We start from the raw sequence: 14,882 nt of genomic DNA, 5'->3' as shown, positions 1-14,882 counted from the left end.
CTGTACAGCAAAGCTTTGAAGCCGAAGCCCAACCACTCGACGTAAGAGTGCGCTGTGCGCTGCGCGACACGTCCGCCCTATTTCCTTTCCCATATTGACCATCCGACCCCCTCGGTTTCACGGATTCCTGTGCCCTGCGTCAAAGTGCTTGCTGCAGGTTCCCGAGGCTGATGAGGAAGCCCGTTGCCTCGCTTACTCCCGCCCATCAAGTTTGAAGAGTTGGAACGGAAGAGCTGGAATTTGTGAAAAGAGGAGGCTGGGGATCCGCGACACCCTCATCCACTGCCCATCAGACGTGCGATAGCTACGAAACGAAGCGCGTCTTTCCGGCGTCTTTTCAGTGGTATACGAAAGGCCATTCGCGGACATAGCCCAAGGCTGCCAGCAACACAACACCAGCAGAGTGGATAGTCGACACGTGGATACGCAACAACCGGGTTAGCCGCATTGCCAGTCACCAAACCTCGCCGCGGGCGTAAAAAGCTCACGCATATCGACGTAGCCCGCTCTAACTCCCCTTGGACTTGGGCTGCGTCTACACCACGACAGCAACTACCTTTTTCAAAGGCACATCAAGAAAGAGCCAGGAACCTCAAGAAAAGAATGTCTGTAGCACTATCCCGAGCGCGGAGCAGAAGTCGGGCGCCGAGCACCAGAGCGCCTCTAACATCACAGCCCATCGTTGTGGATGTTCCGCGAAGTGGGGCTAAATCACCACTCATCATTGATGTGCCAGCACCAGCACCCCGCGCAAGGAGCAGAAGCGTGCGTAGCATGCGCGAACCCATGGTCGACGCACCTGGGCTTAGTGGTGGAAGGGGGATGTTCAAGAGGTTGATTGTTGCGTGTGACGGAACTTGGCTAAACTCGGACGATGGAACCAAGAACGGGACTCTTTCTATCCCAAGCAACATCACTCGCATATCAAGAGCCATCAAGGCAGTCAGTCAGGATGGTATCCAGCAAATCGTCAACTATCACCAAGGTCTTGGAACGGAAGGCGGAAAGCTCTCGAGATTGGTTGGGGGTACTACGGGCAAGGGCCTGAGCGATGATGTTCGAGAGGCCTACTCGTTTCTTGCCAACAACTATCACCCAGGAGACGAAATCTTCTTGCTAGGGTTTTCGAGAGGCGCGTTTACCGCGCGTAGCATCGGCGGTTTGATTGGAGAGATTGGTCTTCTCACAAAGAAGGGTTTGAACACGCTACCAGAAGTGTATGAAGATGTTCAAAATCGGCGGAACCCCGACTACCGCCCAAAGCACGAGGACGTACCTTTCCCACGGAAACCAAGCGCAGATGACCCGCGATACGCAGAAGAACTAGAGCGTAGAGGACTCACCAGACTCGACATTCCAATCAAGTGCATAGCGGTGTGGGACACCGTTGGCAGTCTCGGCATACCGCGGATCGGGAAGCTGCAGCGCCTGGGTCTTCAAATGAAGCAGTCGAAGGCGACAACTTTCTACGACACCAAGTTGTCCAACTGCGTTGAGAACGCCTTCCAAGCGCTTGCTCTGGATGAGAATCGGTCGTCGTTTTCACCTGCCGTTTGGGAGAAGCCTGAGGGCAACCGAACGACGCTCCGCCAAGTATGGTTCCCGGGTGCGCATGCGAATGTTGGCGGTGGCTACGATGACATGCAGATTGCGAATATCAGTCTTGCGTGGATGATGAGTCAACTCGAGCCATTCCTGGATCTACGGTCTGAGTATCTGTTTGAACAGGACGATCTAAATGAGAAGTACTACAAGAAAGAGGAAGGTGCGATCCGACCATGGAGTTTTGGCAAGATCTACAGCGAGCTGAAGGGCGCTTTTGCAATCGGTGGTAGTACTGTAAGTTTCAATTTTTTGCAAGTACACGCATGCGTACTAACAGCAATGACAGCAACGCAAACCAGGCCAATACACCTCAGTAGACCCCTTCTCAGGCCGCTCAACAGAACGACCTCTCCGCCAAACCAACGAATACATCCACCCCTCAGTTCGCACGCGCTACCGTCTCGAAGGCCCCGGAATCCAAGACCGCGGCCTCTACGAAGCCCGCGCCCTAACCGACAGCTACAAACTCGTCGTCGACTATGGCGCCAACAACTCACGCGCCGGCGACGCAGAAGTCTACTGGAAAATCAAATGGAGAGACACCATGGCCGTCAAAGTCCTCCCCGAAGCCCCTCTCTGGCGCCTAGAACGCGAACTCGCAAAACGCGATCCAGCTACTTACGACTACATAAAAAAGCCGCCTGCCACCGCCACTACGCGCAGTAAACGCCGCACTGCACGGCCTCTTTCTGCAGATTTTTCAAACAGCAAAGTGGGAGGCGGACTTACTAGTCCTACTTCCACACGCAAAGCGAGGAGGGATACGTTTTCTCCGCGGTCGACGTTCCCCGCTGAGGACCGCGCGCCGCCTAGTCGGAGGAGTACGACGAAGATTGAGCGGCCGAGGAGTCGGAGTCGCGCGCGCAGTGTTGAGTTTGCGAGTGATCGTGAGACGGATATCAGAGAGAGTATGCCGCATCGGAGGGAGAAGGATAAGGCGTGGTGGGAGGGACGGCGGTAGTACGCACTTCCTACTGGGATGATATGAAAAGTTGGATTCAGCGCGTGATATTTCTTTAGACTATCTTCTTTTTCGGTTGACTTCATATGGAGGGTTGGATATATGCGGATACCCTTTTAGATGTAATACGATTCAATACTTGATTGTGAGAGTGGACTGTGCACGATACCGTTTACTATGGCCGCGAGTAACTCAGTGCTTTTCTTATATTCAGTAAGATGCTGGCATGTCACTCCTACTCTAATGCCACAACAAGCATATATATCGGTTGGTAAGTACCTTGGTACCGGTTGGTCATGCAATGCCCACGTTACCACTTCACCCGTCACCCGCAACCCAGCCTGACCAAACAACGAACACCCACCTAAAATCCAAACTCGCAATCCTCACGATCAGTTCATCACGAGATAAGGGCAAACAAAAGAAAGGCGATAATCCCACCCATCGACGTGGAATCTTGGATGATCGACCCCATCGGGCATACCCACAGATCTCCTTTCTAGACCCTGGCTCGTGAGGCTTCGATCTGCCAAGGGAATCCTGGCCCGGTCTTTGCAGTCAACGGTTTCAGTGAGTAATGCGCGGACCGATTGCTATTAATGTGCTATTTCTTCCACAATTGCGATGATGGCGATGATGGAGATGTGGTGACATGATATGATGTACTGTGTTGTGATGTTTGCGGCGGAGGTGCAGGAGGCGGGATGTGAGTGGCTAGACCCAAAGTCGATGATGGCTGCGCCGCCCGCCCATCGCTCGGGAAACGGACGTGCGGGAATATCGTTTTCGTGGGTGGAACGCGCAACGCTGCATGAGAAGGCCGTGTAAGCAGCCCGTGGACACGACGATATTCTCACGAGGTATAGCGATGACCGTCCATGGGATATCACCTTTTCGAAAAGTCATGTCCTCGTAATGTCCAAGACATCAATACGAAAAGCGCATTGATGCCTTGCTCGGAACAATATCGTGTTGCGGAGCCCTCATGTTATATTTAGGGTTGCATTGCCCTCTAGCGCTAGTGTCTCTCGGGCGCCCCCCTGCTTGTATCCCATTCGCCGCCCGCCGCTGGTGCTGAGCTGGGCTTTGGCTTTGCAGCTAACAGATACGACGCTGAGACCAACAAACCTCTCCTTTCACTTCCGCCGTTGAGACAAAAACCATCAATCGCTTTATCGCTTTATCGCTTACCTCGACTCGTCGCCTATCTTCACCCTTCGCCAGTCGCTCGTTTAACGGACGGAGAGGTGTTATTGTAATATCCATTCGTCGTTTCTCCGCGTAATACTTGTGTCGCGTCGCCTCCGAAGCTCTTCTCTCTCCCGTTCCGTCACGCCTGAGAGTTGCACCATTCCTGAGATTCCACGAGGAACTCTTCCCGCTTGCGAAACGAAGCTTTAGCCGGTACACACGTTTTTGGAGCTTCGAAAGGACGAAAGGAGACTTGTTTCAGGCACTATCCGGACAATATGAGGCCGTCTCAGCTCCTCGCTGCCGTAGTGGCCATGTCGTCGGTTACGCAGGCCATGAACGTCAAGCATGCATTCGACAATATCCATGGGTTGACTGATGTCAAGAACGTGCTCATGGGACGTCAGGACAACAGTAAGTTTGAGCATCTTTGAAGTTGAATGGGTTGGGTACTAATACCATGATTCAGACAACAATAACAACAACGACAATACCTCAGACGCACCCGCCAGCACACAGCCTGCAAAGACATCCGCCGCGGACAAACCCACCGAGACGGGCGACAACAACAATAACAACGATAATAACAACAACGACAACAAGTCCTCCGGCACCGCAAAGGAAACCGCCAGCGGCACCCAAAAGCCCAGCGGCTCCAAGACTACCGGCAAAGGCTCAAAGTCCACCAGCTTCGACGCCCGTCTCCCCGCCGGTGGCCTCACAATGGTGACCCCCAACGCCCTGGCCGGCACGCAATTTTACAAAGTCGGCGACTGGGTAACTTTCGCCTGGAACTACACCTCCCTCTCCGTGACCCCCTCGGCCATCGACGTCCTCGCTTCCTGCACCGCCAACCAAGCTACCTACACCATCGCCGTCAACATATCTGCGAAGCAGACGGAGGTTCTCTGGGATACCAAGAGTACTCCGGATGGCCAGGCACCGTTCTTGACCGAGAACTACAAGTTGCTCATCTACGACTCGGATCTTAGTGCTACTGCTGCGCCCAGGCCCGGATATCTTGGAGCGTTCACTGGGTTCACCTTTGGCATGTACCTGCCGCAGGAGTACATTTCGCTCAAGGATGGCTACACTTGCCCCAACTGCAATGGCGCGCTTTCTCTTACCGAGAAGAAGACACTTGCTGCTATGCTGCTTACCACTGGTACAACAATCGGCTCCATGCTCTACTTCACCTACCAGTTTGGTGTCTGGTAGATGAAGCACCTCTTCGATACACGTACACGTAGATCTACGAAACGCAAATCCGATAAAACGCAAGAACTCGACGCTTCACCGCTCACGATTACGGCATATCACAAAACATTCCTTTTACGCCACTTCACATCTGTCCATATTTTGCCACTCATTTACAAAAAGATCAGGCGCTTTCTGGTGGGGGAGCAGATACACGGGAGCATATGTGTGTTTACACTCCTTCTTTGGGACAACATGGGCATCTGGTGTTTGGGAGTTACCGTCGATTGAAAGACAATGTTCTGCATTTGGCTCGAGAGTATAAAGATATGTAATACTTGGATTGTTCTGGTAAAGTTACATACGCAGTGGAGATGTGTATATGGAAATGGATGGATGGATGTGAAGGGGATGGGGTGAAGTGTAACAAGTTCTTCACTTAGATTGAAAAGAGGGAAAACAAATGATAAAATATCTTAAGCCACTTCACTTTGGTCTGAGAATATGCCACGTGAGAAGTTTGTTGTCTGGAGCTAACAGGATCTCCAGAAGAGGATAAAGACGATATCGTTTCTTTGCAAGAAGACCACCAGTCGAGCGGGATTTGTATGATCTACTTGTATTACACACGTCAGTCTTCATCGGCTTTCTCATGCGCTTTGAAACAAGCGTTCTTGAACTGCGACTCAGAAGAAGACGATGATTCAGCTCTTCTTAGCGGCAGAGGTGCAGCTTCTTCAGGCGATGGTAATCATCATCATCACTTTCCTACTGTTTACACGACGGAGCTGGTAGCTCGTGCATCTCCACACTCGTATTAATGCCTCCTGTTCAACTTTTCGACTCTCTACCTCACATCTACACCCGTTCCTTGAATTTCCAAAATGCCGGCAACCAGGACCCATGTGTGGAGAGGACGTTCCTTGTCCACCAAAAGAGCGGCTGTCATCGAGTATGGAAACTCCACGGCAAATTTTCTACCTTCCAAAATACAGTCTCCATCACTCCTGATGTACCAGCTGCGATTTGCAACTTATACCAAGATCAGAGAAGCTCTCATCGATGGTCCTCTTTGTCCAAAAGAGCCGACGTAAAAGCTCATGTCTTTCGCCGGTCGTCAATAAAAACACAATTGTCCGACCGATAGTTAAGGGAAGTTGACGATTCCGACATGAGTGGCGCTGTCTCCGCAAGAAGCGATACCGCATGCGGTCTTGGTGTCGGTATAAATATCCACCGCTCATATCTTTTACGCTCTTCTCTGTACTCAGCTCTATACTCGATTTCCCAAAAACAACACTCTAACGGACCATGTTTGAGCCATTCTTCTGCATCTCTCAAAAGCACTTGGTTTTACCACTATGCAGACACTCCGAGCTATACCTGCTATTATATATAAAAACAGTATGGCTAAGGCTTATGTCTGTCTCCTCTGACGGGCCGCAAACTTCTTTGAAATGAGCGATATCTCGGTCATCTTCTGCAGCAAAAATGATTTTAAGCGCAGAACGTATGTCTTTCGCCTGCGATTGATAGAACTACACCAAAATTACGAATGACTTTCAAAAACACGAGGTCTTCCGCTAATGAGAATTAACGCTATGACGGAGACTTACATGTCCTATGCGTCTTCTTGCATATGAATATCCACTAATTGGACGCCTCGTATTCTTCTTCATCACAACAACACTTCACTGTCTTTCTAAAAGACGAAGGCTTTTGGTTCATTTTAGTTGCGCGACTCTCTTCCCACAAAGAATTGCGACTCAACTCAAAAACGGGCACTTCCAACGAATGGTCTCTTCTCCGTACCAACGCCACATCCCGTCCTTGGATTCTGTTCTGACTCTCTGCACTTAAATCCCTACCATCATACTCCTCCTTCTCTCCTTCGTTCCAACAAGTACTCATTTTCTTCAAAAACGATCCAATGACGTGCAAATGTCGCTGGCGCCTTCCGTCCTCCTCCAGAACATACCATGATCAAGTCATCAGAGCGCTCTCATCCCCATCCTCTATCTGCTCAAAACCACAGTGCGCTCTGCGATGTCCTCGTTCTCGACTGAGCTGAGGCTTAGTCCAAAGTCGCAAACATGATCTCAATGTGTCGACTGGGTTCGCTGTTCAAAAATGCGAAAGCGAAACATTCATGTTCTTTGCCTATTGTGACCAAAGTCCTGGCGGGCTATCGGAGCTTGATTAAAATATGGATTCTGGACTTCAATGATCGGAGCTGTGCTGAAAAGTCTTCTGTTAGATCTTGCAGGCTCTAACTTCATGTGTTGCCGTTGATTGTGAGAGCGCTCCTATCGGTCAGCTTGAAAGCAAAGTGCAGCTCGCCTACGCAAATAATTATGAAAGTAAAATTCATGTATTCGTCGGGTGATTTCGATCACTTTATCTAAAATGGAGGAATGCACAAAGATATGAGATTTGTTGCGCGGGTTTTGATACCATGGAAGATATCGAGGAAAGTTTGATTGTAAAAGATCTACAGAAGAAGAGAAGACGACTACCGAAAGTGACACCCACCAGAGACGATGAGATCCACCCTGCACCAAAGCTCAAGCCGATAGGCCTTCCACTCTACGCGCGGCTGAAGCACTTAGTAACCAACTCGCGATCAGTCGAGCCATTGGGCGTCAAACCAAGCACATAGCTCTGATCAAACGCACCAGCCGACCAGCCAATGTAACCAAGGTAAACATCGCTGTTCTTGTTCAGGCTATCAAGCGCAGCGCAAACATCCTTCTCGCACGAAGCAGTGTTACCGCCACCGACCTCAGACAAGATAGCCTGACGCTTGTTGTCACGGAGCCAGGTAGCAAGCGGGACGAAAGAGTCCTCGACGTGGTCGCTGGTGCACTCAGCGTGGGTGCCGGAGTTGTCGCTGTCGAGGTAACGGTGGACGTCGAAGATGAGCTTGTCGGTTGTGCCGTCGGCGTCCTTGACCTTGAGGAGGGAGGGGCCGCTGGCGGTGGGGAAGGTACCCGCGGATGTGTAGTCGGTTCCGGGGAGGAGGATCATTTGCGACTTGGCACCTGCCTTGCGGATGGCGGTTACGGCGGCCTGGCATGAGTCGGCCCAGGTGGACATTGTAAGGTCGTGGGGCTCGTTCATCAGGCCGAAGGCAACGTTCTTCTCGGATGCGTACTTGGTTGCGATCTTGGTCCAGACATCCGCGAACTGTGCGTTTGTGGGTCCGCCCTGGCCGACGATCTGGCCGTTCCAGCGGGCGTAGTTGTGGAGATCGAGGAGGCAGACTGCGCCGGTGGCCAGGCAGCCTTTAACGAGCTTGTCGTAGGCAGCGCTGACAGTCGCGTCGAGGTTACCGCCGAGGGTGTTGCCGGTCAGATGCTGCCAGCCGATGGGCAGACGGTAGATGTTGAGCTTGTCGTCCTTGGTGAAATGCTGCATCTGAGCAATTCCACTCGCGCCGGGGTCGACGTAGGCTCCGCTGCAGGATCCAGATGTGTCGCAGCCGAAGTCGAAACCGGCGATGTTCATACCGGCGTATTGGGTCTTTCCGGAGCTGGCTGCTGCGTTGGCGGCGACGGCAGCCTTGCTGGGGGCGGCGGCGGCAGCAGCTGCTGGAGAAGAGGTCTTCGCAGCGGGTGCCTTGGTCGCAGTCATCATGGTTGTAGGAACAGGGCTTGCCGCTCCGGCACCAGCTCCAGGAACACACTGCGAGTACCAGTCGTTCTGGACCTCACAGTGGTAGCCGGATACACATGCGGTCGCACCGGTGAACCCCTTTCCACCACACTGTGTGTATGCTGCGCTCTGCGCAGCGTAAGCACCGCTTGCTGCTAGAGCAGCGAATGCAAAGGAGTAACGAGCCATTGAAGCGAAGGTTGGATGGAGGAACTAAGGACTTGAATAGATGAAGGAGTGACAATGCGGTCTAGCACAAGAAGAAGTAAAGGATTGAAACTTCACAAATGTGATAGAGAACTATAGAGAGGGTGGGCAGCTGGCGCTTTTATCATCTCATGGTAAGAGTACCTAGGTAAGTACCTCCAGGGTCACGTCCTTGCGTTTCCAACCCGTTCGAGACCTACATTCCAGAAGACGGTGTGGCGGCACGTAGTCTCCGCATTGTTCCCACCGTTTCATGATCATTACCGAGAAGCTCGGTGGTATTCAGTGGCTGTGAGCAAGAAACACGGGAACTGGGTTGCTGTGCGACGTTTCCCGGCATCTGGAGCTGTCAGTGCTGTCATCGGAATGCGGCGGCTAGTCCAAGCGAGATGGTCGACCCGCTTTTCGTCTTGCTCACGAGCACGGCGAGCGGTTTCGAGCCCGTTCGTGGTGTTGGAGTGAAACGACTAGGCTGGGTTTTGTGGGGAACGGCGTAATGTTTCCTCATTTCGCCAAGATGAGAGGGGTGTGACAAGCTTCAGGATTCACGGAGAAGAGAAGCTTGGTATGCTTGTTCAAAGATGCATCATCGTGCTGGAAGGCTTGTTTTCAGAGGCGCAAGGGAGAAATATCTGGTCCTTGTGGTTCAGTGATTAGACTGTCGTACGTCTTTGCGACGTGGAGTTGGATCGTCAAAGTCGTGGGGTGAGCCGCGGTCCAGGTACCGCCGGGTTACAACCGGTGGAAGAAGTCGACATCGTGGAGTGCTTAGTTTGTTTTACAAACGTGCACATTCGTAACGGTTAGACAGCGATGATCTCATGTCATCATGCCGTACGGAGAAATTACGCGTGCTTCGTGGCTGCCATTCTGTTCATCTTTGTGGTATCGCCTTAGAAGTCTGAGACATTCTGTACCGATCTTCGTCCTCGGCTTCAGAGCGTCCCGATGCGCAAAGAAGTATCCAGACAGATTTGCATGTCTTTGTGAAGTCTGTACTCCTCAGGTGCGCCTTGTTTTCACCTGCTGGCCTTGCCGCCCATCTTCGAAACCATCTATGCAGTCGGAAGTAACATCACCACCCGTGCGCCATTATCTTCTTTTTCTTCATTGTTGACGTCGTGTATTCCCTCATATCCTTGTGTTGATAAGAACTCAGCCGCAGAGGCATCAGGTTTCGCCTCCTTATCAACCACGTGCCGTTTCCTCTGGTCATCGCCGTTTCTTTCTAGCCCTGCACATCACGCGGTGGGAATGGATGGCTGATTGTCCATCGATGATCGCATTCGTCTCGTTCCTCGTTCCTTTATACCGATATTGGATCATTTACTCAAGGTTGGCAAGTCCAGTCAAGCGCGGTTAGCATGTCTTCCGAATATCTTATATCTGTTACAGTCCACCATTCGGAGCTTGGTCTCCTGGAAGAAACTGTTCTCCACTCGAGTAGCGAGGTTGCAAAGAACTCGATAGTTATCATGCCAAGATGCTGTGGGCGACGATTAGAGGCGACAGCCTTCTCCGTAAAATCATCTACCGTCTCGTCAACTGATCGGTAGCTCGGAAAAGTCTCGATAAGTCTGTCGCAACATTATCCAATACTTTGCATGTGCGGTGAGTTCTTTTCATCCAGTATTGTAATCTGCATGTCGACCCCGCCTTTCCCAGAACAGTTAGCTTGTGTAACTTCGCAGCCATCGGTACAGTGTATATGAAGTGCTTCCTAGCCTTGTGACTGTTATCTCGTCTCCTTCTCGTTGCTCTCAGATCAGATTGAATTGTGGGATCGACGAGCAGGTCCTAAGGCACATTCAAGATATTCAAATCCAAAGCTATAGTCGCAAGCCTCACCCGCTGCAACCATCGATCGAGCTTACTTGACACCATGCCTACGGTCGCTATCAAACCTGGTGCGACAGTGTTTGTGACCGGCGTCAATGGGCTCGTCGGAAGCCATGTCGTCGATCAGCTCCTAAAGCGAGAATACAATGTCCGCGGTGCGGTGAGAGATGCCGAGAAACACAAATACATGATCAAATACTTCGACGACAAGTACAAGAAGGCGAAGTTTGAGTTGGCCGAGGTGCCGGATATGACAGTCGAAGGATGCTACGATGGCGTCGTTGATGGTACGTCGAACCTAAAGTCATCAGTGATGTCTTGACTCCAGATACTAAGTTACTATTGTATAGGTATCGAAGGCTTCATCCACGTCGCTTCTCCAATCGGAGGCATCTCCGACGTCAATGAAGCGATCTCGATTACCGTTAAGGCGGGTCTAAACGGCCTCAAGGCTTGTGCGAAGGTACCCTCATGCAAAGGCTTCGTCTTCACCTCGTCATCCCTTGCCGCGACGTTTCCTCATCCCAATGTTGAATTCTCAATCGATGAGAACACATACAATGACGAAGCGTTGAAAATTCTGGAGAAAGAGCCAGGTAAACCAGGGCTGTTCGTCTACGCCGCCATGAAGACCGAGACCGAGAAGGCGATGATGAAATGGATGGAAGAGAATCAGCCAGGCTTTGTGTTCAACCGCGTTGTAAGCGGAAAGTCGAATGCCCCGGAAAGAACATCACTGACCCCAGATAGTTGCCAAACGCCAATTTTGGCCCTGTCGTGATCCCTGAGCATCAAGGCTTTCCTTCAACCATTGGTTGGGCCCGTGCGGCATGGGAAGGCAAACAGCTCGACTTTTGGACAACTTCCGTTGGTCCACAATGGTATGTCCATCCAGTTGACTGTGCGCTCCTGCACATCTCCGCGTTGATCCACAGCGATGTTAAGAATGAGCGTCTCTTTGGCTTCGCGGAACCGTGGAGCTACAACCAGATGATGGATACATGGCGTAAGCTGTATCCTGAAAGGAAGTTCCTGGATAATATTGAAGGCATGGGTGTTGACCGAATGAGTTTACCAAATGCCAGAGCTGAGGAAGTCATGAGCTGGCTGAAGGGTCCGGGCTCGAGATGGGATAGTCTTGAGAAGGGCTTGCGAGAGATGACTGAAAACTGGGTTTGAGGTCCTATTGTTCTGTATCTTGCTTTGTGTTCGGCTTTCATCAGCTGCGTGATTGTTTAGCTGGACGTACCATGTTACCAATGGAGTCATGTCAGTTCCTCGAACAAACCCTACTCAAATCTCTCACAGTCAGCCTGCGAGTCTTTCCTCTTCTCTTTCGAGTTCAACCCTTCCGTATCGTGAGATTCTTTGTGTAACAGAGGATGGAAGATTTTGAAGCGCGGCCGCGGTAACCCAATCCCGTACGTCAAGCCACTACAACCCACGACCGCTCAGGGCGCAGGAAAATTAAACCCTTGTCCCCCGCAAAAGTAGCCTACGATACGCGGGGAGGCAAGTTGGGGTTGGCGAAAGCAGGTCGCCAAGTCGTGAGGCTATTCGTGGAGAAATGTCACCGGCTGCATCCAAGACGAGGCGTTCACTTGGCGACGCATCTCATAGTCTGGGGATACATCGGTTAAATCTGCGCCAAGTTTGCTACACCACCATCCTCGCATCTTCATTCACGGAAACGACCTGGATGCCAGTTCTTCCGCTGGCTTGGAGGCTGTGATGCCGGGGTAGCTTTGTGGAAGCTATGACCTTGTGCAGCTACACGAGCATATGGAAAATGGTCGCGCCAGGATTGTAAATGGAATCGTGCGAGAAGAATGCGCGTGATGAGGCTTCTGGACGAATGGAGAGCTGGGCGAGGAGGTCTTGTGGGAGATATAAAAGCTAGGGCGCCTGCGAGCAATGCAAAGTATCTCTCCTGCATCTTGACAGTCTTCAATTGACCTAGAATCTCGGTCAGAAGAGCTCAAATCCCCTCGTCTTCCACAATCAGCCGTCACGATGAAGCTCGCTACCTCTGTCATCCTCCCTCTACTTCCTGCGCTTTCATCGGCAGCAGTGATTCGTCGTCAGAATGGCGATGGACCGCAAGGAGGTGCAGACTCAACCCAGGGCGATCTCGGTGCACGACCTCTTCCACGATTTCCTTTCCCGGTTACCAAATTCCCGGTACCGACCGAGACTGTCGTTCTCAACGAGACAATGTATATCCAGCCAGGTCAGGTCTTCGATGGGCAGATGAAGCGTTATGAGCGTGTGGAAGGCTCGTGCAACGAACAGGCGGAAGGAACAGATGCCGATGCTGTCTTCAATCTTCTGCCTGGTGCTACGATTAGAAATGTGGTCATTGGAAAGCACCAGAGCGAGGGCATCCACGCGTTAGGCGATGCATGGGTCGAGAATGGTAAGCTTCGAGATCGCAGTTGATCTGACCAGTATACTAACTTCTTACTATAGTCTGGTGGGAGGACGTCTGCGAGGATGCCCTTACGTCCAAGGGCCTCAACACCCAGCTTCGCGTTATCGGAGGCGGTGCTCGATCCGCAACTGACAAGATCTTCCAGGATAATTCACTGGGCGGAAAGTTCAACATCACCGGGTTCTACGCTGAGACTTTCGGCACCTTCTACCAGTCGTGCGGCAACTGCTTGAACCAGGCGAAGCGCAATGTCACCATCCAGAACGTCATTGCCATAAATGGTACCAGGATGGGGATAGTAAGTTCTCTAAGGTCCTCCTCTTTTATCGTCATTTTGCTAACACGTTGGTAGATTTCACCCAACTACGGCGACGAGTACCGCATCAAGAACGCCCAGGTTGCCGACGTCGAGCGCTGGGTTGACAAGGAGATCGGAAACAACGTTCAGACCGTCCCATACACTGTTGGAACAGGCCCGGATGAGAAGTACGCGCTGTACAACCTCACACGCGACCACCTTACCGACTTTGAGGGTGAGATCTTGAACCAGTATGTTCCTGAGAACCCGTACGAGTGGCTGGAGGAGTTCTGGCCAGAGGGTACCGGTGCCGCGAGGAAGTAGAGCGTTGTAGTAATGATCTAGTCGATGTAATCAATAATGATAGCGTTTTATCGTGGAAATGTCCCGTCGATCAAGACTCGCGTTCGTGTTTGTCGGTTGCTGTGACTTCCAGCATCATGTACACTTCGGTAAAGCAATGTGCGGGTGGCGGTTCTGGTAGAGCCACCATCAATGAAGAATGCTTACCCTAATAGGCGCTATTGAGAGATATTGTGGATGATGAGTGATGTGGTAAGCGACGCGTGCGCGCGCGCAGGAGCTGTCTGCTCGGGAACTAGACTTGAGGCGGACAAGGGCCGCGAAAGCACAGACATCCCCGCCGTGCGTCTGCCCAAGGTGGTCCCGCTCAGCCTGCGTCCTCCTCATTACTTCCACGCCACAAGATGGAGGCATACAACCAGGCTGACTCTCATATGATGACGCTAGTTGGCCAGGCTATGCAACGCGTACATGCGCGACGAGCGTTGCGGCTTTATTGTGGCTGATCACTGCCTCACTCCTGTCGCTCAGCAGAAGGCATAGTACGCCTCCACATTTTCCAAGATTGGGTATAAACCAGTTAGCTTCCTGCAATAACCTCCTATTGCAACTTGACTTTCGAAGGAACCCTCAAAGACAAATAGTTAAACTTCAGTTACCTATACCAGCAAAACCTTCACACCTCTCAACCTCCTTCAAATTAAACAGCAAGCGCGAAGGACAGCCAAGAACCAACCTGAGCTGAGAACACTTTTCGGTTCGTCGAGGCTCTTGAGGCCCTATCACCACGCCATTGGGCGTCGGGTGCTGGGGGCGCCTTCTCCACGTTCGTCGACCATCATCCTGCCCTCTGATCTTGAAGCACACTGCTTCCACGACTATACCCTTTGGACTCGGCAGAACATCGCCTGCTTACTATCGCATATCTACAATCTATCAGCCCTATATGAAGCGATACCCCTAAGGGAGAAGGAGAAATATTGCAAACACAAGCAACTGCAGTCACAAACGGCTTAACCGAAAGATGATCTCAGACTTTCACCCTATTGTTTAAACGCCAATACACACCTTAATTCCAGGCCTGATGTCCTGCTGCTGACTGTTTGGCAAGGGTCTCATAGCCTTCGCCGTCTGTCTTCTTCATCACAACAAATCCAATTGAGCACACGCGAGCGCCGCGATTAGGGCTCTACATC

The 14,882-nt window shown here is 51.6% G+C and overlaps 5 protein-coding genes across 5 annotated transcripts; 4 read left to right on the top strand and 1 right to left on the bottom strand.

The window, feature by feature from the left end:
* The first annotated feature begins 353 nt into the window (after positions 1-353).
* BKA58DRAFT_52324 (uncharacterized protein) lies at positions 354-2,717 on the top strand. Its single transcript, XM_046175450.1, has 2 exons — positions 354-1,839; positions 1,892-2,717. The coding sequence occupies exons 1-2, from the start codon at positions 604-606 to the stop codon at positions 2,564-2,566; spliced, it is 1,911 nt and encodes a 636-aa protein (XP_046020895.1). The 5' UTR covers positions 354-603; the 3' UTR covers positions 2,567-2,717.
* A 1,217-nt stretch (positions 2,718-3,934) lies between these two features.
* Positions 3,935-5,208, top strand: BKA58DRAFT_52312 (uncharacterized protein). Its single transcript, XM_046175449.1, has 2 exons — positions 3,935-4,171; positions 4,227-5,208. The coding sequence occupies exons 1-2, from the start codon at positions 4,036-4,038 to the stop codon at positions 4,973-4,975; spliced, it is 885 nt and encodes a 294-aa protein (XP_046020894.1). The 5' UTR covers positions 3,935-4,035; the 3' UTR covers positions 4,976-5,208.
* A 2,242-nt stretch (positions 5,209-7,450) lies between these two features.
* Positions 7,451-9,221, bottom strand: BKA58DRAFT_52279 (glycoside hydrolase family 5 protein). Its single transcript, XM_046175446.1, has one exon. It carries the CDS (start codon positions 8,795-8,797, stop codon positions 7,541-7,543), a length of 1,257 nt encoding a protein of 418 aa, XP_046020893.1. The 5' UTR covers positions 8,798-9,221; the 3' UTR covers positions 7,451-7,540.
* Positions 9,222-10,345: 1,124 nt separating this feature from the next.
* Positions 10,346-12,250, top strand: BKA58DRAFT_52281 (dihydroflavonol-4-reductase). Its single transcript, XM_046175447.1, has 3 exons — positions 10,346-10,941; positions 11,005-11,354; positions 11,405-12,250. Exons 1-3 carry the CDS (start codon positions 10,698-10,700, stop codon positions 11,831-11,833), a joined length of 1,023 nt encoding a protein of 340 aa, XP_046020892.1. The 5' UTR covers positions 10,346-10,697; the 3' UTR covers positions 11,834-12,250.
* A 417-nt stretch (positions 12,251-12,667) lies between these two features.
* Positions 12,668-13,919, top strand: BKA58DRAFT_473137 (pectin lyase fold/virulence factor; the record flags this gene model as incomplete). Its single annotated transcript, XM_046175302.1, has 3 exons — positions 12,668-13,070; positions 13,124-13,383; positions 13,438-13,919. The coding sequence occupies 3 exons, from the start codon at positions 12,668-12,670 to the stop codon at positions 13,705-13,707; spliced, it is 933 nt and encodes a 310-aa protein (XP_046020891.1). The 3' UTR covers positions 13,708-13,919.
* Between the last annotated feature and the right edge of the window lie 963 nt (positions 13,920-14,882).

This window comes from Alternaria rosae (genome assembly GCF_020736505.1).
Source record: "Alternaria rosae strain MPI-PUGE-AT-0040 chromosome Unknown BKA58scaffold_11, whole genome shotgun sequence".
Taxonomy (NCBI): Eukaryota; Fungi; Ascomycota; class Dothideomycetes; order Pleosporales; family Pleosporaceae; genus Alternaria; species Alternaria rosae.
The sequence above is the reverse complement of the archived record's forward strand: the minus strand, read 5'-3'. Positions and strand labels throughout refer to the sequence as shown.

What these genes read in the sequence shown, in the direction of transcription:
- BKA58DRAFT_52324 (XM_046175450.1), top strand. Translation starts at nt 604, where the DNA reads ATGTCTGTAGCACTATCCCGAGCGCGGAGCAGAAGTCGGGCGCCGAGC. An exon ending in TTGCAATCGGTGGTAGTACT is followed by an intron (nt 1,840 to 1,891) that starts GTAAGTTTCAAT and finishes CAGCAATGACAG; the next exon opens with CAACGCAAACCAGGCCAATA.
- BKA58DRAFT_52312 (XM_046175449.1), top strand. Translation starts at nt 4,036, where the DNA reads ATGAGGCCGTCTCAGCTCCTCGCTGCCGTAGTGGCCATGTCGTCGGTT. An exon ending in CATGGGACGTCAGGACAACA is followed by an intron (nt 4,172 to 4,226) that starts GTAAGTTTGAGC and finishes ACCATGATTCAG; the next exon opens with ACAACAATAACAACAACGAC.
- BKA58DRAFT_52279 (XM_046175446.1), bottom strand. Translation starts at nt 8,797, where the DNA reads ATGGCTCGTTACTCCTTTGCATTCGCTGCTCTAGCAGCAAGCGGTGCT.
- BKA58DRAFT_52281 (XM_046175447.1), top strand. Translation starts at nt 10,698, where the DNA reads ATGCCTACGGTCGCTATCAAACCTGGTGCGACAGTGTTTGTGACCGGC. An exon ending in CTACGATGGCGTCGTTGATG is followed by an intron (nt 10,942 to 11,004) that starts GTACGTCGAACC and finishes ACTATTGTATAG; the next exon opens with GTATCGAAGGCTTCATCCAC. An exon ending in GCTTTGTGTTCAACCGCGTT is followed by an intron (nt 11,355 to 11,404) that starts GTAAGCGGAAAG and finishes GACCCCAGATAG; the next exon opens with TTGCCAAACGCCAATTTTGG.